General features: G+C 43.6%; 1 protein-coding gene and 1 long non-coding RNA gene across 2 annotated transcripts; both read right to left on the bottom strand.

Annotated features, from left to right (window-relative positions):
• Positions 1 to 659: 659 nt before the first annotated feature.
• Positions 660 to 3,634, bottom strand: LOC139113680 (uncharacterized). The gene is made up of 2 exons (XR_011547741.1): positions 2,187 to 3,634; positions 660 to 2,109 (listed from the first exon to the last, which is right to left on the bottom strand). It is a non-coding gene; the product is annotated as an uncharacterized lncRNA (long non-coding RNA).
• An 8,213-nt stretch (positions 3,635 to 11,847) lies between these two features.
• On the bottom strand, positions 11,848 to 12,975 carry LOC139113815 (MHC class II regulatory factor RFX1-like). Its single transcript, XM_070675236.1, has one exon. It carries the CDS (start codon positions 12,973 to 12,975, stop codon positions 11,848 to 11,850), a length of 1,128 nt encoding a protein of 375 aa, XP_070531337.1.
• Between the last annotated feature and the right edge of the window lie 7,646 nt (positions 12,976 to 20,621).

Here is a 20,621-nt window from a genome sequence, read left to right as displayed (position 1 = left end):
CACTAAACGATTTTCGAACGGATAGTATTAACGAATCGAAATAAAGAAAACAACCTCAATGTAAATGTTACGTCAAGAAGATTAATAATTTTAAATGGTAAAGAATGGGAGAAAATTCTCAAGAAAAATATTCGTAAGGTAGGAAGATGACGTACCACCGAATCTTGCATGGAATTCGGGATCAGAAAGCCTAATTCTGAATTGCAGCCGGCCACGAATACAGATGCAGAGGCTCGTTCGTGTGAAGACAGCGCTTCGGCTAACGTCGGATAGAGAAAAAGGCCAGAGCTATACACTATCTGTCCTATTCTTTCGCGGCGTCTTCGGTAACTCGGTAGTCTCGGTATCGCGCAAGCATGATGGTAACCGCTCGAACGGCTAATCTTATTTACCATGTACTATGAAGCTTACCATGTTACCATCATTATCATGTAAAATAAAAATTGAAAATAAATAAATTATTATTCATATAGAATCCTTCTTTTTTCAAACTAAATCACTTTTACCTCACAAGTTAGCAGTACGAAATGAACAGAGTTGATTTTTATAAATTCGTAGCTAATTTGTTGTTAAAAAGTAATTGGCAAAGAAAAAGTTTGTTACTCACTGCTTTTATTATTATAAATTTTTTAATAATGTTAAAGTAAAAGAAGATAAAGTTGGTCGCAAAGGAATTTAATCGAGATAACGCTTTGTTGCTTATTTATCGCTAAATATTTGCCAAAGGAAAATATTAAATTGCTATTTTCTTTTTTTAGTTAACAAATTGATATCTTCTACGTAAACGCTCGTTATTAGGTAACGATTGTTGCTATCGATTTGGGATTTTAGATATTTTGTTTAAAAACTGAAAGAAGTCATTTTAATTGTTTAAACAATTTTTTTACAAAAAAAGTCACTCATCGGATTCGGTCGCAGGACGATGTTGCGAGTGACATAGTATAGTCTTTTCTTCAATATTAACATTTTTGCTAGTTAACAAATGGATATCTCCGAGATCGAGTGTCCGATTTTTATAATTATTTTTTTAACAACGTTACAGCATCGTCCGACGACCGAATCCGATGAGTGACTTTTATGAAAAAAATAATTTAAACAGTTTAAATTTTTTCGCAATGTAAAACTGCACCACTCAAATTTACAAAATTGTTAGAACGGGTAGAACATAAAAGTATATTGCATAAATTTTTTGCGCACCTTATTTTTGAAAATTTCTAAATAATTTCCGAGAAAGAAATTAAGTTTATGTACGCGTAAGAGCAGCAAAGAAGCATGGGCTGAGTGAGCGCGCGATAGACAGCGGCGAGTATATCTTAAAGACGATGGGCGGAATCTGCGCGTAGCGAGCGAGACGAGGCGACAACGCGCGTTGTTACATCATTTCGCTCGCGTGTATGTGTATAAGAGTATGCGAGTCAGTGATTCCGACACGCTTCCAACATCGACCGGTTTACTGGAATTTCTACAGTCTCGTCGCCGCGCGCTCGATGACGTCGTTGTAACATCGCCGCGTCAATCAGTGTCAAAGTCCGCCCCGCACAAGATCAACTTTGCTACGGCCTCTTCACGCTCTGTGTCGGCTCCTGATCTTGAGGCCGCGTCTGTTGTGACTCCGTCTTTGGACGTTCCGCGCCGTCAAATGTCGGATCCGTTTCTTTCTGTTCGATTTGTCAATCGCGTCATTTTTTCAGTTCCTGACCCTCGTTTGAAACGGGAAATTTGAGCCAGCGGCGTACATTAATCCAAACGCACAAACGATGTTTTAATTGTTTGAGCGGAAACCACGGAGTTCGTGAATGCAATAGCAATTTTACGTGTCGGAAATGTCATCAAAAGCATCACACCATGCTTCATGGTAAAAGTTCCGCAGGCTCGAATTTTGCCTCAACGCAGGAATCATTGACTGGCGAAACGGCTGCGACTCCGACTCAAAGTGCGGAGAACACTTCGCTCGTTGCGTCCCACACTTCGTCTCAGAGACCGACATCTGTGCTGCTCGCCACTGCATGGATCTCTGTAGCCAGTTTTTCGGGCCGTCAATTGCGTGTTCGAACCTTAGTTGACCAAAACTCAGAAATGACCTTCGTTTCAGAATCCGTCGCGGAGCTACTTAAATTGAAACGAATTCGATTTCCGGTATCTGTGGCAGCCGTCGGTGGTATGAATGCTGGTACACTCTTACTTACGTATCGCCAAAAATTCGCGGTACACGTTGCAATTTTTTTCCTACGTAGTTTACGAGATACTGGTGATTATTGTGCTTTCAACTTTGCGCAGAGTAATGAGAGCAGGAAGGATATTCAATAAAATCGTACACTATTCGCGATATGTTCAGAGAAATTTATTCTTTATACTTCTCACGGTCGTGGCAGTTAAGACACTGACGACCAGAAGGCTGAACTTTGGATCGCGGCCGGCCACGCGTACGGATGCAGAGGCTCGTTCGTGTGAAGACAGCGCTTCGGCTAACGTCGGATAGAGAAAAAGGCCAGAGCTATACACTATCTGTCCTATTCTTTCGCGGCGTCTTCGGTAACTCGGTAGTCTCGGTATCGCGCAAGCATGATGGTAACCGCTCGAACGGCTAATCTTATTTACCATGTACTATGAAGCTTACCATGTTACCATCATTATCATGTAAAATAAAAATTGAAAATAAATAAATTATTATTCATATAGAATCCTTCTTTTTTCAAACTAAATCACTTTTACCTCACAAGTTAGCAGTACGAAATGAACAGAGTTGATTTTTATAAATTCGTAGCTAATTTGTCGTTAAAAAGTAATTGGCAAAGAAAAAGTTTGTTACTCACTGCTTTTATTATTATAAATTTTTTAATAATGTTAAAGTAAAAGAAGATAAAGTTGGTCGCAAAGGAATTTAATCGAGATAACGCTTTGTTGCTTATTTATCGCTAAATATTTGCCAAAGGAAAATATTAAATTGCTATTTTCTTTTTTTAGTTAACAAATTGATATCTTCTACGTAAACGCTCGTTATTAGGTAACGATTGTTGCTATCGATTTGGGATTTTAGATATTTTGTTTAAAAACTGAAAAGAAGTCATTTTAATTGTTTAAACAATTTTTTTACAAAAAAAGTCACTCATCGGATTCGGTCGCAGGACGATGTTGCGAGTGACATAGTATAGTCTTTTCTTCAATATTAACATTTTTGCTAGTTAACAAATGGATATCTCCGAGATCGAGTGTCCGATTTTATAATTATTTTTTAACAACGTTACAGCATCGTCCGACGACCGAATCCGATGAGTGACTTTTATGAAAAAAATAATTTAAACAGTTTAAATTTTTTCGCAATGTAAAACTGCACCACTCAAATTTACAAAATTGTTAGAACGGGTAGAACATAAAAGTATATTGCATAAATTTTTTGCGCACCTTATTTTTGAAAATTTCTAAATAATTTCCGAGAAAGAAATTAAGTTTATGTACGCGTAAGAGCAGCAAAGAAGCATGGGCTGAGTGAGCGCGCGATAGACAGCGGCGAGTATATCTTAAAGACGACGGGCGGAATCTGCGCGTAGCGAGCGAGACAAGGCGACAACGCGCGTTGTCAATTAATTTCGCTCGTGTGTCGTCATATCGTCTCGCTCGCGCGTTGTCTCTTCGGCTGGTCTGTTCGGCGGCATCGGCGTATTGTTGGCCGGGAATGATGCACCGTCGGGGTGCATCGTTACATCGCCGTCCTTTTCGGCTTAGTGCCTGCACTCGAGGCACTTTATCGGCGTTGCGTTTTCTCCTTGCACGACCGTAGGAGTCCTGCTCCGTTGAACCGCAAGTGCCAACGGCGATGGCCTAGCCGTGGTTTGTATTCTCGTGAGACGTGCACGGCAAAGTGTGGCACGTCCACGACTATCCCGGGCTCTACTTCTACCGGAATCGGCGGTGGCGGCAGCGGTCCCATGACCCTTAGAGGCTCCAATGTCGGACGGGTGGACGGTCCAAGCGCGGGTGCCGGCTTCTTTCGCGGTGGTGGCGGCGACGGTGGTGGTTTAAACATCCAATCGTTTTTTCGCGCGTTCATCGCATCGGAACGTTGTACTATGGTTCCGATGCGTGGTATCATTTTCTTTTTTTGCCCCTTGGCCTCGATCGTCGTGCTCGTGGGTACGGGCGGCTTTTCCGGTGATCCTCGGTAAACCCGGACGCAGTCTTCGCCGATGGCTGGTGCGTCCGGATCATAGCCTTCTCCGAGCAGCGCGTTGTTCTTCTGGAGAATTTCTTGCTCCATAGCTTAAGATCGACCGATTGCTCTAGACGGTTCTTTGCTCCTTATGTACCGTGGCTTTATTTTGCTATTAGTCTGTTTTGTATTTTCGCTAATGTTTATTCCGGTGATTTCATATTCGGTAAATTCGTTGGTACCGAGCTTCAAATCTTTAATGTGTACATGTCGGTGCCACTTTCCGCGTTCGCTCCTTAGATCCACGATTACCGGCAACATTATCCGGCGAATTTCGAGCGGACCGATAAATTTCGGGGCAAGTTTCGCGTTGAATGCCGCTGCCTTATTAGAGAGGAGCCGATCTTTTTTCCACACGATGTCCTCGACGGTCGGTCTCCATTCGCGCTTCTGTAGATTATAATGTTTCTCCTGGTGTTGAAACGCGCGAACCATGTTGATTTTTACAATTTCGAACACTTCTTCGAGTTGTTTTTTCCGGTTTCACTGCATGCCCGGGCGGTTCCTCCGGTCAGCGGAGTTCGCGGCCGTGCGTTAAAAATGCGGGGGTACCTGTCGCTTCGCTGATTGCTGTGTTGAAAGCGAACTGGAGTTCAGCTAGATATTCGTCCCATGTCCGGTGCTTTTGTTGAACGTACTGCGCGATCATTGTTTTAATCATACGGTTCGCGCGTTCTACCGGATTGCACTGGGGAGCGTACGCGGGTGCGAGGCGATGCTGAATCCCGAACTCGCGAAGCATATTTGTCAATTTCTCGGCTTTAAACTGTGTTCCGTTGTCGGATAGTATTTCCTCTGGGCAACCGTGCCGTAATATTATCGCTTCCCGCAAATGTCTGCGGTCGCGCGGCGAAGGGCTCGCATTTCGACCCATTTAGTGAATCTAGTTTCCGCTTTCGGTCTATATAATCTCAACACCGGTTTTTTGCTTATATGATTATCGATTTTAAATATTTCCGGCAAATTGTTTGTCGTCGGAGCCCTCGCGCTAGGCTTACGGATCGAAGTTTTTCCCTCTTCGATGTATAGATTTACTTTATTTATAAAATCGGCTCCTAAGAGTAAGTCACATCGTAGCAGATCGTTTGGTACCACCAATAAATTGGTCGAGTAATGCTCATCGTCTATTTCTAATTCAATTTCGAATCGTCCTTTAGTTTTAAAACTCTGCGCGCCTATACTACAAAATACAGTTTTTTGATGGGTCAAGCTCGGTGATCCTATCTTAAAATATTGCTTCTCTGGAATGAGTGATAAATCACTCTCCGTGTCAATAAACGCAACTAGTTTTTTGTCCCCGATTTTCACATCTTTAAAATATTTCTGTCCCGACTCCGCGCAAATGCTTCTAATTTCGTCTACTCTAGCTTTTCTTTTCTCGCAATCTGCTCCGATATGACCGAATTCTCTACACTCAAAACATCGCTTACCTCTCGCTTTGTACGGACACATCGTCGCCTGATGGTTTCGCGCTCCGCAGTTATAGCACGGTGGCCCTTGCACCTCCTTCGACTCGTTTCTCTCGGTGCGTTTTGGGCTGCGCTGTTCTCCCTTGCTTTTCTGCATCTCAGGTTGCGTTCTTCCTCGCAGCGTTACCCGCTCGAACGCCTCGAGCAACGATTTCCTCGTCCGCATTCGCTGCACCCGCGCCTGATCTCGTAAAGCCAAGTCTGGGATCCCTTCGATGATGTACTCGATCAGCTCGTCTTCCTCAATCTTAATACGGTTCCCCAAAATCATCTTTTGATGTAGGTATTTGTTGAAAGCTTTATCTTTGTTCCAGTTGCGTTTCTCGAACTGCTTTTGCATATGTACCTTCCCCATCGTATGGAAGAACATATTTCTCAGCTCCAAAAACAGCTCTTCTACATCAATCTCAATGTATCTTGGATCGGAATGGAACCATTCCTGCGCTTTGCTTCTCAAACACGCCCCGATCAAGATCCTTGTCAGTCATCTGACAGACCGTACGCACTTCTGAGGGATCCGACTCATCTTTCCCATGCCTCGTATGTGCTGCTATCGCCCTCGAAATACGCTAACAAACTTGCAATCGCGTTGATATTTATTGTACCAGACTCGTGTGAGATCGTCGGACTTCTCACCGTCTCATCATAACTTCGAATGCCTCCGTTTCCACCGGTCCCTTGCATACGTCTTAACAATTCGTTTTTCCGTTGCATCAGCCGCAACTATCGTTTCATCAATTGCTTTTCCTTGCGATAGAGTTCCATTTCTCGATGCATACGTTCGACGTCGAAATCGCCCGCACTCGATCCAGCTGCGCCTTCGTTAACCTCACGCAGTTCCTCCACTTCATTTGGCGCGTTGGGGATCCATTCGCCCGTTGGATCTTTCTCAAATAGTCTGACTATCAGCTCGTTCTTTACGCCAGTCGTCGATAATTCCATACTTCGCAGGATCTCCTTTAACTGGTTCACCGTTAGATTGCTTGCGTTCTTCTCGATGCTCGTCATTTTGCGTTTTTCTTCGATTTCGTTATTCGTTAGAATAGTCTGCGCTTCTCGTATCATCGTCGGATTTCTTGATTCGATCCCGCAACTTCAAATCGCGACAAAAGCCTCCAAAATTTATAGAATTACTCGGTATTTTCGTTTTATTCGGTTTTAAAAGAAAACTGCTTTTTATAATAATTTAGTGTCAGGCGACACAGTCTTTATTTGACATCAAGGCGAGAACTAGAACTAAGACTGACTCGCTTTTTTCAAAGCGGGTCTATTTATTTATTACGCGATGCTTCCCAAACTTTCTAAGTTCATCGGCCTCTTCCTTTGTTCGTCGGAAGAGCCGAGTTACACGTGTTTTTTTTTCGCGTCTTTATTTACCGTCGGGTGACCGTCGATCGTTCGAGAAACATTCAATGCATATTTTACAACAATACTGATAAAAAAAACTATAAAAATATACTCTTGGCAACGAACTCTCATAAACGTGACTACAACGCGCAGAATCAGGTGAAGAGTAACAAGGGTTACAAATACAAGAGTATAATCGCTCCTTTACTAGATAAAAAAATTAGGCAAGGCATACCACGCACTGTGACTGTCAACGACAACAGGATCGATTGGGATGATCCAAACGAGCTTGTCGATCGGCTTCAATTGCTTGAAGCATCGCGTTGCGCTGGTCATAACGCTCACGATAACGAGATTCTATCTATTATCGAGGAACTTCGCGAAGCAGGGCTTATCATAAATTAATACACATGTCAACGATTCATTTAGTGTGTACTGAAATGCCGATCAACAAGTTTGGAATATCGCTTACAAGAAGCGGTGTGGACTCGCATGATCGATGTAGTGCGTTACTTAGAAACTACGTGCGTGATAACGCATTTTACAAGATCAACTGAAGGAATTGAATACAAAAATAGCAATATTACAACGTAATGTACAGGATGTGCTAAACACGCTCCACTGAAAAAAAAACTAAATTTATACAACAAATATCGAATTATAAATTATGTCTGCAACATCAAGTCTCGAAAAGAAGCAGTTGGTAAATGAATTGCATGCTTCAGCGAGAAAAAATTTTCCTCGAAGACATGTCATAGTGTGCGGATATGATAATCTGTGGCAAGCTGATATTGTCGAGATTTGTCTTTACACACGTGTCAACAAAAGCTACCACTATATTCTCACCGTTATCGATGTATTGAGCAAGCATGCATGGGCTATTCCGTTAAAGACGAAGAGTGGTAACGAAGTTGCTAAGGCGATTGTGAAGATATTTACAGATTACAACAGATGTCCAAAAAATTTACAGACTGACAAAGGAAAAGAATTCTACAACGCAAATATGCAGAAGCTCATGAAAGAACATCATATTAACCACTTTTTTTACGTATTTTGTAATGAAAGCGTCAATTGTAGAACGATTTTACAGAACGCTTAAAATTTATATACTATGCTCAGTGGTAGGAGTAGTATAAATACATGAGGTCTCTTTATTAATTCCATTAGATGATTTTTAAACCATTATACTTTCCTTGTAACTATAATGGAGTGGTCTGATGAATCTTCCGACGCCTCCCCATTGTCTAACGATAGTAATTACGTGAGTGACCAAAGTGACGATCTGACAATTCATATTTCGCAAGAATTGGATTCAGCGCATATCCGAGCACTTACTTCGAGCACGAAGCATTGCATGATATATGTGTATTATTGTACACCTAGTGCAGCTATTGCCGTTTGCACGGAGTGTATGATCGCATTTTCTGATTTAGGAGGACCTATGACTCTTATTCATGGACATGAGATCAATTCTCACAACGCGTTATATAGCAGATCGTGCTCCAATTGCAATAAACCAACGTATTTAATATTTCCGTGCAACATATGTCCTGTTTGCACTGCTTCACAATAAAAATTGTGCTTGTGATATACAAAAAAACTATGGATTCTTTACCATATGAGGACAATTCGTTTTATAGACGTAGCGATGAGGATGATGAAGCTGACGAACTTTTCAAAGTGATAAATACAAACTTTACACAGATTAAATCTCAAGGATCCATCACTCGTTTTCTACGAAATCGTGAACTAGGTGTCCGCGGTACCTGTGAACCGTTTGTGAGACGATCTTCGATTGATATGCATCATAGTTATCGCGAGTGGCCGCAGCATATAGTGAAACGCAAACTTTGTTCTCTTCGCGGCATACGTGATAATGTTTCGGATTTCTTCGAGTCATCGAAATTACGAAGATTTCTACAATCGGGTAGATTTGATGACTTATCGATTGGTCAAAGAGCCGCGTTACGACATAGACTTTGCTCCGTTGACGATCTAATACTTGGTCTAAAACTTGCTATTCAACGTTGTATCGGCCGCAAAATGGACTTGCCTCCATATATAAGTTACTATCATCCAGTAAACTGTTATATGTGGGTGGATACATTTCTGGATCGATATCAAATGCTTGATCCTTGCTTCACCATAAACATTTCACTTGGTAATGGGTTGTGCGGTGAATTTTTTTTATGCAATCCAAACCATTGGACTTTTGCGCGAAATTTACCTGACAACTGTGATGCTGTTACCGCGCTCCAATTGTTACGTCGCACATGCACCCATGATCAGGTTGCATGTAATATATGTGCGGAAAGCCTAAACGATACTGATGAGGAGATGACCTCAGTTAATGATATTTTTTTTTAATGTAGTGACGCATGTAACTGTGGTGAGGATTTTGGTATAAAAGTCGCATATACTCGAAGTGTCGTTACCAGTTTGCGAACTTTCATGCACGGACTCTACTGCCTCGAAGACACTACTGCAACCATGAATTTCTACACTCCAGTACCAAGCACGTTGGCCGGGAACATGAAGTAAGTATTGTATATTGTATTGTGATCAAAAATCTGTTTTTTTTCTTTAACTCATTTATTGTATTTTATATTTAGTTTGGCCACATCGCAGTGTATACATCGTATTCTGGGGAGAAGATTTGCTTTAGCGCCTACTGCATACAAGTATTTGGACATTGGTATCAACGCTGGACTTGTATCGCATGTGGAATTACTTCATGGCGATACCAAAAGAAATACTATGCTGCTACCGCATGCTACGTGGACAGCGTTGATGGAAAAACGTGAGGTTGTTAAGCTCTTTGTTCAACAACCGTCTGCGGCATCACCACTGTTCATTCGCGATTTAACTTTAACAATTGTACATATTACTACTAGTGACACTATAATCAAATTATCGTTAGGAGATGTACACTTATATATGAAACAATAAACTGTATTATTTCTATTCGACATTAATCATTGTGTTGAGCATGTTTATTATTCTCTCTATCACAAACTGTACACGCTGTTAGTGAAACATTTAAATATTTCGTATCTAGTTTACGACGTGATGCTATTACCACTAAAAGTGATGCGATTAAATTGTTACATGACATTTATGATAAAAATGTGCTCATTGATTGCGAACTCATTACGTTTGTTATCGATCGTATTGTTTTTGAGGCGTCAAATACTGTATTTTGTCATTAATTTCATTAAAATTGTATATATTGTGTATTCTCTTTTTGTTAAGAAATTAATTTAAATATAACGAGAACAAAGGCATTAGTAAATATAGTAGTAAATATAACGAGAACAAAGGCATAGACTTTACATGTACGACACGCCGAGAAACAAACGAGAAAAGATATTCTTTTATTATTAACGACGGTAAATAACGAGCTAATAAACACCGCGGTCGTCGACCGAAAGAAAGAAAATACGACGAGGCAATGAACTCCGAATAATTTCAAAAAGGTACGGCAAAGCCTTTGTTCTCGGCTGTATAAAAACTCGGAATTTTCACGCGACGGTGGCACTCCTAAAAAAAAACTCGTCAGTATCGGTCCGCGACACTTTAATATCCAAATCATCATTGTGACGCACGACGATTGCATCGACGACGATCCGAGGCGTGGATCGCACCATACTTTTACTTACTGTAAAAACTCAGCAGCGAGGATCGTGAGGAAATAAACGAATTGGTTAATCTATTATTCTAATCAATCGCAAAATTTATTTCAAATCCATCGCGCGTCACGCGGACGGCGTGACGCTAGAACACTTTTATTGATTGATACAGTTGTTTGTTTGAAAACTAACGATGGACTGACTGCTCATCAGTCGAATCGTAACTGAGCTTGTCCGTATCGCTCGGGGGAAAAAGGGGGCAGTTTTTATCTTATAGAGAGGCGCTGGAATTACTACAGATACAAACTACTACAGATATTACTACAAATAAAATTCTACATAAACGCTATATTTAACAGTATATGTTACATACTTTTATTTTATTATAATTTATTTCATCTCGCTCTTATTTTCCGAGAAGCCACGGGCTTCTATAGTTGCTATCGGTACGTGATTAATAAAAAAAATCTTACGTTGCGTTCTCAGGATGTTCGTTGTATGAAGGTACGTAACAGATCTTCATCGCATGGTTGCATTACCTGCGCGATAGATATCTTTCGTTATATTATTAGAATTTCTTTTATATTGTATCTCTTTTTCAGCATATTACTAGTACTGCTTTATTGTTGCAAATATACTTATACTGAAACACTTTACTTAGGCGTACCACTTCTTTGTCATCGACTAAAATTGTATGTAACAGATCTTCTTCAACCGGTTACATTATCTGCGTATGAGATAAAAAATTTCTTACATTACGTTCTCGGATGTGCTATGACTTTATATCACCCCCACATATTTTTTCTAGCCCTTTGTCTTTGAGCCCACAGCCGTCAGTAGCTTCTGACATCTTAAACAGTGACCATGGAGTCGATGAATATTGAAGTGGAAGTAGAATGTGAGCAGTGCCAGACGCTGGTTTGTAGGCAAAACCTACTAAAGTGCCTACGCCAGCGCGAAATGGGGTTTACCACCCCGCTTAATACATCGCGGGTGTGGTGCCCCAAACATCAATTATATGTTGGTTCGGTGTCGTGGGACTTCATGCAACACAACCCGGTGTACGGGAAGAAGAGCGTCATAATGACAAAACTTCTCCTGTGCACCGGGTCCATCGGCACTACAAACGTTATCGCCCCGAAGCCGTCGAATAGAGAAAGCTATCCGGCAGCTAACATTAGTATTTTTTGTGGCCTCAGGCCACAACACCCCCCTCGTTTGAATGCCGGTTTTTGCACCTTGCGGTTATACGGCCATCGGGTGCGAATCGCAGCACCCACCTGCCCGTTGCTGACCTGGCCCGGTACTTCCGGTTATGCCAGATGGCCGACGTTGGCACTTGGATAAACTCTCCATCTGGCAGCTGGATGTGTACCGTGCTGATCACATAAGCGGGCGAAGCTGGCGGTAGTGCGACTGACATTGCGGTGGCGAACGGTGACAGAGGCAGCGTGAGAGATGCTGCCGGTACTCTGCAAGTGTATGAGGGCGCGGCACCTTCTGCCGTCGTCCGGATTTCGGTAGATGAGCTCCCTGCGGCGGCCACTGAGTCCCATGGTACGGCTGGCGGTGGTGCAGATGCTATTGCTGTCATTGCCCTGGTGATATGAGGCATTTCCGAGGCTTTGGCGGGCTTCTGTGCGAGAGACTGACCTATACGACCGCCGGTCGTTGAATGCCTCTCTATCCCGACCACGGTTGGTACCTCCGGCCGTGGTGGTCGCACCAAGTCCATCGACCGGAATATCGGCTTCTGATGCGCCTGAGAGCTGTGCCCCGTTGCCCCGATGCTTTGTGGTGCCGTCGTCAAACCGCCCCGTGCCGGTCCCGAGCTGCCCGGCTCACTGGTTGCCGCCGTTTTGCTGATCGTGTTCCTGCCTGGGGCAGCGGTGTTGATCAACTTTGTGGCAGGGGCCCGCTTTCTGGGTAGTTGTCGTGCTTGACTACTCGAGCCACTTGACCCGCTTGCTGATGTTGTTGGTGGCACGGTGGTGACGGCGTCGCTTGCCGTCATGTTTGCGGTCACGACAGCATCGGTGGTGATCTTCCGTGGCGGCTTTCGGGCGGCTGTGGTCCCCGTGGGCTGGCTTCGCTCTTTGCGCGTTGCCTTTGGAGGAGCAGGTGGAAGTTTCTCCAACCTGCGCGTGTGGGATCGCTGGCTGCCGTCTCCCCGTTGCACTTGAGTCCTAACCCGGGGCACCGGATAGCGTCGGCTTGGATCTATCGTTGGCGGCCAGGCCCCCGGCGGCGGGCTGGGTGGCGGCGACTCACTTTCGTCGCTCATACTTCCAAATAGCTCTTTCAAACGCTCTTTCTTCTCCATTGTCGATTGCTTGAATAATATCTAAGTCAACCTTTCTCTAAAAAAGAACCATCTACGCGTTTATCCTTTACTCAAAATACCTGTGAATTATTTCTGCGCATAAATTGCGTGGTTTCGAATTCCGAACAGAGAATCCAATTCTGAATCGCGGCTTGCTACGCGTACATATGCAGAGGCTCGTTCGTGTGAAGCCAACGCTTCGGCTGCCGTCGGATAAAGGAAAAAGCCAGAACTATACACTATCTGTCCTACTCTTTCACGGCGTCGTCGGTAACTCGGAAATCTCGGTATCGCGCAAGCATGATGTTAACCGCTCGAATGCGAACGGCCACTCTTATTTTCCATGTACTATGAAATTTACCATGTTACCATCATTACCATGTAAAATAAAAATTGAAAATAAATAAATTACTATTCATAAAAAATCCTTCTTTTTTAAAACTAAATTACTTTTATCTCATAAGTTAGCAGAACGAAATGAGCAAAGTTAATTTTCATAAATTTGTAGCTCATTTGTTGTTAACAAGTAATTAGCAAAAAATAAGTTTGTTCGATCGAAATCGATTACGGCGCTATACAGGTTTTAATTTCATATTTGCACCTTATCATCAATTTTCTGTTCAGCAGATTTTCTGTTCAGCAATTCTGAAAGTTTCTCCAACTGATTAAATTTACTCGTGCGTTGGAAAAACCGGGCTTTATTATTAAAAAAAATTTTTCAATTTGTATTATCTGTCGACATATTTTTAATTTACAGAATTGTTAGAACGAATAAAACATGAAAGTATATTGCATTAAATTTTTAAACGAATTATTTTTGAAGAATTCTAAATAATTTCTGCGAAAAAAATTAAATTTATATACGCGTAAAAGCGGCAAAAAAGCATAGGCTGAGTGAGCGCGCAATAGACAGCGACGATTTTATCTTAAAGGCGATGGGCGGAATCTGCGCGTAGCGAGCGAGACGAGGCGACAACGCGCGTTGTTACTTCATTTCGCTCGCGTCTCGTCATAAAGAAAGAGAGAGCGCAAACTTGAGTTTTGGTTTTCATGCACGCCAACGCCAGAAAACGAACGAAGCTCTCACAACGCCGAGAGCGAACTCGAGTTCTGGTTTTTATGCACGCCAACGCCAGAAAACGTACGATGCTCTCACAACGCCAAGAGCGAACTCGAGTTCTGGTTTTTATGCACGCCAACGCCAGAAAACGTACGATGCTCTCACAACTCCGAGAGCGAACTCCAGTTCTGGTTTTTGTGCACGCCAACGCCAGAAAACGTACGATGCTCTCACAACGCCGAGAGCGGACTCGAGTTATGGTTTTTATGCACGCCAACGGCAGAAAACGTACTATACTCTCACAATGCAGAGAGCAAACTCCAGTTCTGGTTTTTATGCACGCCAACGTTTGAAAACGTACGACGCTCTCACAACTTCGAGAGCAAACTTCAGTTCTAATTTTTATGCACGCCAACGCCAGAAAACGTACGATGCATTCACAACGCCGAGAGCGAACTCCAGTTCTGGTTTTTATGCACGCCAACGCCAGAAAACGTACGACGCTCTCACAACTTCAAGAGCAAACTCCAGTTCTGGTTTTTATGCACGCCAACGCCAGAAGACGTACGATGCTCTCACAACTCCAAAAGCAAATTCCAGTTCTGGTTTTTATGCACGCCAACGCCTGAAAACGTACGATGCTCTCACAACGCCGAGAGCGAAATCAAGTTCTGGTTTTTATGCACGCCAACGCCAGAAGACGTACGATGCTCTCACAACGCCGAGAGCGAACTCAAGTTCTGGTGTTTATGCACGCCAACGCCTGAAAACGTACGACGCTTTCACAACTCCGAGAGCGAACTTCAGTTCTGGTCTTTATGCACGCCAACGCCAGAAAACGTACGAAGCTCTCACAACTCCGAGAGCGAACTCCAGTTCTGGTTTTTATGCACGCCAACGCCAGAAAACGTACGACGCTCTCACAACTCCGAGAGCGAACTCCAGTTTTGGTTTTTATGCTAGCCAACGCCAGAAGACGTACGATGCTCTCACAACTCCGAGAGCGAACTTCAGTTCTGATTTTTATGCACGCCAGTAGCAAATAAACATGATTTAAAAAAACGTAAAATGGTATAAGATTTTTATGTTTAATTTATCGAGATTTAACACTCTACGAGCGTTGTCACACCAACCCTGGGACACCCTGTATATAAAAAATAATTTTTAAAAACAAAAATTAATTAAGGGAATATTTATTATTTAAGATTTGTTAAATTTTTTTTGTAATTATATATATGGTGTTTATTTCTTTTGCGAGGTACACCCGGACCATCGCTCCGGTTACAAACAAATCAAATCTTAGAATTAAAATATTAACAACTACATAAACTACGTATCAATAAATTATTATTATTCTCCGTTTCATATAATGCATCGCCGAATTTGAGTATTACAATTTTACATTGCGAAAAAGTTTAAATTGTTTAATTAATTTTTTGCAAAACTGTCACTCATCGGATTCGGTCGTCGGACGATGTTGTAACGTTTGTAACGCGGTAATTTTATCGGTGGAAAGCTTGCCGGGAACCAAGGTACGAGTAAGAAGTGATTAAACATGGAGAAACATAAATGATACTTTATTATAAACTATAAGATCAATGGCAACACAAAATGAACCTATAATATAAAAGTAATCTAATGCTAAAGTAAACGCAGAAAGTAACAGAAGTATTCTAGCTGCTCGGTGGAACGGTACACGACCAGCCTCGAATTCTCGGATCGATCGGTGTTACGGTCTGAGGGTGGCGGTATACGGCCGCGAGCCGTCTTTGCGCTGATCCAGGGTGGGCTCCGCGTCCGGGGGAGTCACGCGGTCGGGAGGCGGCGGCGCAACGGGTGGTGCAAGCCCTCTGAGCTGTATCTTTTCGAGAGGAGCGGCGTGCTCGCGGGTCGGCGACGTGGTGTGTAATCAACTCCCCGAGTCGTGTCGTTCGGTCGGGAATACGCGGTCGCGAGTCGACGGCACGATGTACAAGGTAGGCCGTTCAGGCCGTGACGGTCGGACAGGTTACGCGGTCGCGAGTCGGTATTATGAATACACAGGATGGGCCACTCAGGCCAAGACGATCGGACAGGTTTCGCGGTCGCGAGTCGGCGGCGCCGGTTACATGGTAGGCCGTTCAGGCCGTGGCGGTCGTACAACTTCCGCGGCGCGTAAGTTCGCGGCGCAAAGTCCAGGGGAGACCGTTCGGACTGTGGCGAGGGAGATCCGCGAGCGTCCGGACGAAAGAAAGCTCAAGAGTGCCCGAGTCCTGGGGAAAAGGATAGCGGTGTCGAAGGCCGGGTGAGCCCGGTCGAGGACAGGCTCGGGAGCGCCCGAGTCCTGGAGGCAGCGGTATCGAAGGCCGGGTGAGCCCGGTCGAGGACAGGCTCGGGAGCGCCCGAGTCCTGGAGGTAGCGGTATCGAAGGCCGGGTGAGCCCGGTCGAGGACAGGCTCGGGAGCGCCCGAGTCCTGGAGGTAGCGGTATCGAAGCCGGGTGAGCCCGGTCGAGGAAGTCTTGGGAGCGCCCAAGACCTGGAGGGTCGGATGCTGGAGTGCTCTCCAGCGAGGAAAAGGTGCCTCGTCTGCGTACGAGGCAGCTTATATACCCGTGGGCCCGAGAGTGGGGGACCTCCCACTCCCGAGCGGTCGGTGGCGGTGCGCGGTGTGGGCGGTTGAGCGGCCCATGTTACGCGGTCCGGCGATCCGCGCTACACGCCGCGGACGGCTGGTCCGCCCGTGATACTTAATTAATTGGCGGTGGCCGCGCGATTTTCTGGGCGATCGTTGGTGGTCGCGGCGCGGGGTCTGAGTCTATAATTTTAGTGGCCTAGGGCCACACGTTGTTAAAAACATAATTATAAAAATCGGACACTCGATCTCGGAGATATCCATTTGTTAACTAGCAAAAATGTTAATATTGAAGAAAAGACTATACTATGTCACTCGCAACATCGTCCTGCGACCGAATCCGATGAGTGACTTTTATGCAAAAAATAATTTAAACAGTTTAAATCTTTTCGCAATGTAAAACTGCACTACTCAAATTTACAAAATTGTTAGAACGGGTAGAACATGAAAGTATATTGCATAAATTTCTTGCGCACCTTATTTTTGAAAATTTCTAAATAATTTCCGAGAATGAAATTAAGTTTATGTACGCGTAAGAGCAGCAAAGAAGCATGGGCTGAGTGAGCGCGCGATAGACAGCGGCGAGTATATCTTAAAGACGATGGGCGGAATCTGCGCGTAGCGAGCGAGACGAGGCGACAACGCGCGTTGTTACATCATTTCGCTCGCGTGTATGTGTATAAGAGTATGCGAGTCAGTGATTCCGACACGCTTCCAACATCGACCGGTTTACTGGAATTTCTACAGTCTCGTCGCCGCGCGCTCGATGACGTCGTTGTAACATCGCCGCGTCAATCAGTGTCAAAGTCCGCCCCGCACAAGATCAACTTTGCTACGGCCTCTTCACGCTCTGTGTCGGCTCCTGATCTTGAGGCCGCGTCTGTTGTGACTCCGTCTTTGGACGTTCCGCGCCGTCAAATGTCGGATCCGTTTCTTTCTGTTCGATTTGTCAATCGCGTCATTTTTTCAGTTCCTGACCCTCGTTTGAAACGGGAAATTTGAGCCAGCGGCGTACATTAATCCAAACGCACAAACGATGTTTTAATTGTTTGAGCGGAAACCACGGAGTTCGTGAATGCAATAGCAATTTTACGTGTCGGAAATGTCATCAAAAGCATCACACCATGCTTCATGGTAAAAGTTCCGCAGGCTCGAATTTTGCCTCAACGCAGGAATCATTGACTGGCGAAACGGCTGCGACTCCGACTCAAAGTGCGGAGAACACTTCGCTCGTTGCGTCCCGCACTTCGTCTCAGAGACCGACATCTGTGCTGCTCGCCACTGCATGGATCTCTGTAGCCAGTTTTTCGGGCCGTCAAATGCGTGTTCGAACTATAGTTGACCAAAACTCAGAAATGACCTTCGTTTCAGAATCCGTCGCGGAGCTACTTAAATTAAAACGAATTCGATTTCCGGTATCTGTGGAAACCGTCGGTGGTATAAATGCTGGTACACTCTTACTTACGTATCGCCAAAAATTCGCGGTACACGTTGCAATTTTTTTCCTACGTAGTTTACGAGATACTGTTGATTATTGTGCTTTCAGCTATGCGCAGAGTAATGAGAGCAGGAAGGATATTCAATAAAATCGTACACTATTCGCGATATGTTCAGAGAAATATATTCTTTACACTTCTTACGGTCGTGGCAGTTAAGACACTGACGACCAGAAGGCTGAACTTTGGATCGCGGCCGGCCACGCGTACAGATGCAGAAGCTCGTCCGTGTGAAGACAGCGCTTCGGCTAACGTCGGATAGAGAAAAAGGCCAGAGCTATACACTATCTGTCCTATTCTTACGCGGCGTCGTCGGTAACTCGGAAATCTCGGTATCGCGCAAGCATGATGGTAACCGCTCGAATGCGAACGGCCACTCTTATTTTCCATGTACTATGAAATTTACCATGTTACCATCATTACCATGTAAAATAAAAATTGAAAATAAATAAATTACTATTCATAAAAAATCCTTCTTTTTTAAAACTAAATTACTTTTATCTCATAAGTTAGCAGAACGAAATGAGCAAAGTTAATTTTCATAAATTTGTAGCTTATTTGTTGTTAACAAGTAATTAGCAAAAAATAAGTTTGTTCGATCGAAATCGATTACGGCGCTATACAGGTTTTAATTTCATATTTGCACCTTATCATCAATTTTCTGTTCAGCAGATTTTCTGTTCAGCAATTCTGAAAGTTTCTACAACTGATTAAATTTACTCGTGCGTTGAAAAAACCGGGCTTTATTAATAAAAAAAATTTTTCAATTTGTATTATCTGTCGACATATTTTTAATTTACAGAATTGTTAGAACGAATAAAACATGAAAGTATATTGCATTAAATTTTTAAACGAATTATTTTTGAAGAATTCTAAATAATTTCTGCGAAAAAAATTAAATTTATATACGCGTAAAAGCGCCAAAAAAGCATAGGCTGAGTGAGCGCGCAATAGACAGCGACGATTTTATCTTAAAGGCGATGGGCGGAATCTGCGCGTAGCGAGCGAGACGAGGCGACAACGCGCGTTGTTACTTCATTTCGCTCGCGTCTCGTCATAAAGAAAGAGAGAGCGCAAACTTGAGTTTTGGTTTTCATGCACGCCAACGCCAGAAAACGAACGAAGCTCTCACAACGCCGAGAGCGAACTCGAGTTCTGGTTTTTATGCACGCCAACGCCAGAAAACGTACGATGCTCTCACAACGCCAAGAGCGAACTCGAGTTCTGGTTTTTATGCACGCCAACGCCAGAAAACGTACGATGCTCTCACAACTCCGAGAGCGAACTCCAGTTCTGGTTTTTGTGCACGCCAACGCCAGAAAACGTACGATGCTCTCACAACGCCGAGAGCGGACTCGAGTTATGGTTTTTATGCACGCCAACGGCAGAAAACGTACTATACTCTCACAATGCAGAGAGCAAACTCCAGTTCTGGTTTTTATGCACGCCAACGTTTGAAAACGTACGACGCTCTCACAACTTCGAGAGCAAACTTCAGTTCTAATTTTTATGCACGCCAACGCCAGAAAACGTACGATGCATTCACAACGCCGAGAGCGAACTCCAGTTCTGGTTTTTATGCACGCCAACGCCAGAAAACGTACGACGCTCTCACAACTTCAAGAGCAAACTCCAGTTCTGGTTTTTATGCACGCCAACGCCAGAAGACGTACGATGCTCTCACAACTCCAAAAGCAAATTCCAGTTCTGGTTTTTATGCACGCCAACGCCTGAAAACGTACGATGCTCTCACAACGCCGAGAGCGAAATCAAGTTCTGGTTTTTATGCACGCCAACGCCAGAAGACGTACGATGCTCTCACAACGCCGAGAGCGAACTCAAGTTCTGGTGTTTATGCACGCCAACGCCTGAAAACGTACGACGCTTTCACAACTCCGAGAGCGAACTTCAGTTCTGGTCTTTATGCACGCCAACGCCAGAAAACGTACGAAGCTCTCACAACTCCGAGAGCGAACTCCAGTTCTGGTTTTTATGCACGCCAACGCCAGAAAACGTACGACGCTCTCACAACTCCGAGAGCGAACTCCAGTTTTGGTTTTTATGCTAGCCAACGCCAGAAGACGTACGATGCTCTCACAACTCCGAGAGCGAACTTCAGTTCTGATTTTTATGCACGCCAGTAGCAAATAAACATGATTTAAAAAAACGTAAAATGGTATAAGATTTTTATGTTTAATTTATCGAGATTTAACACTCTACGAGCGTTGTCACACCAACCCTGGGACACCCTGTATATAAAAAATAATTTTTAAAAACAAAAATTAATTAAGGGAATATTTATTATTTAAGATTTGTTAAATTTTTTTTGTAATTATATATATGGTGTTTATTTCTTTTGCGAGGTACACCCGGACCATCGCTCCGGTTACAAACAAATCAAATCTTAGAATTAAAATATTAACAACTACATAAACTACGTATCAATAAATTATTATTATTCTCCGTTTCATATAATGC

The sequence above is a fragment of the Cardiocondyla obscurior genome, linkage group LG03 (assembly GCF_019399895.1).
Source record: "Cardiocondyla obscurior isolate alpha-2009 linkage group LG03, Cobs3.1, whole genome shotgun sequence".
Classification (NCBI taxonomy): Eukaryota; Metazoa; Arthropoda; class Insecta; order Hymenoptera; family Formicidae; genus Cardiocondyla; species Cardiocondyla obscurior.
Note: the sequence above shows the minus strand (reverse complement) of the source record. Positions and strands in the feature narration are given on the sequence as shown.

Excerpts from the sequence above, each read along its gene's own strand:
- LOC139113815 (XM_070675236.1), bottom strand. The coding sequence starts at position 12,975 with ATGGAGAAGAAAGAGCGTTTGAAAGAGCTATTTGGAAGTATGAGCGAC.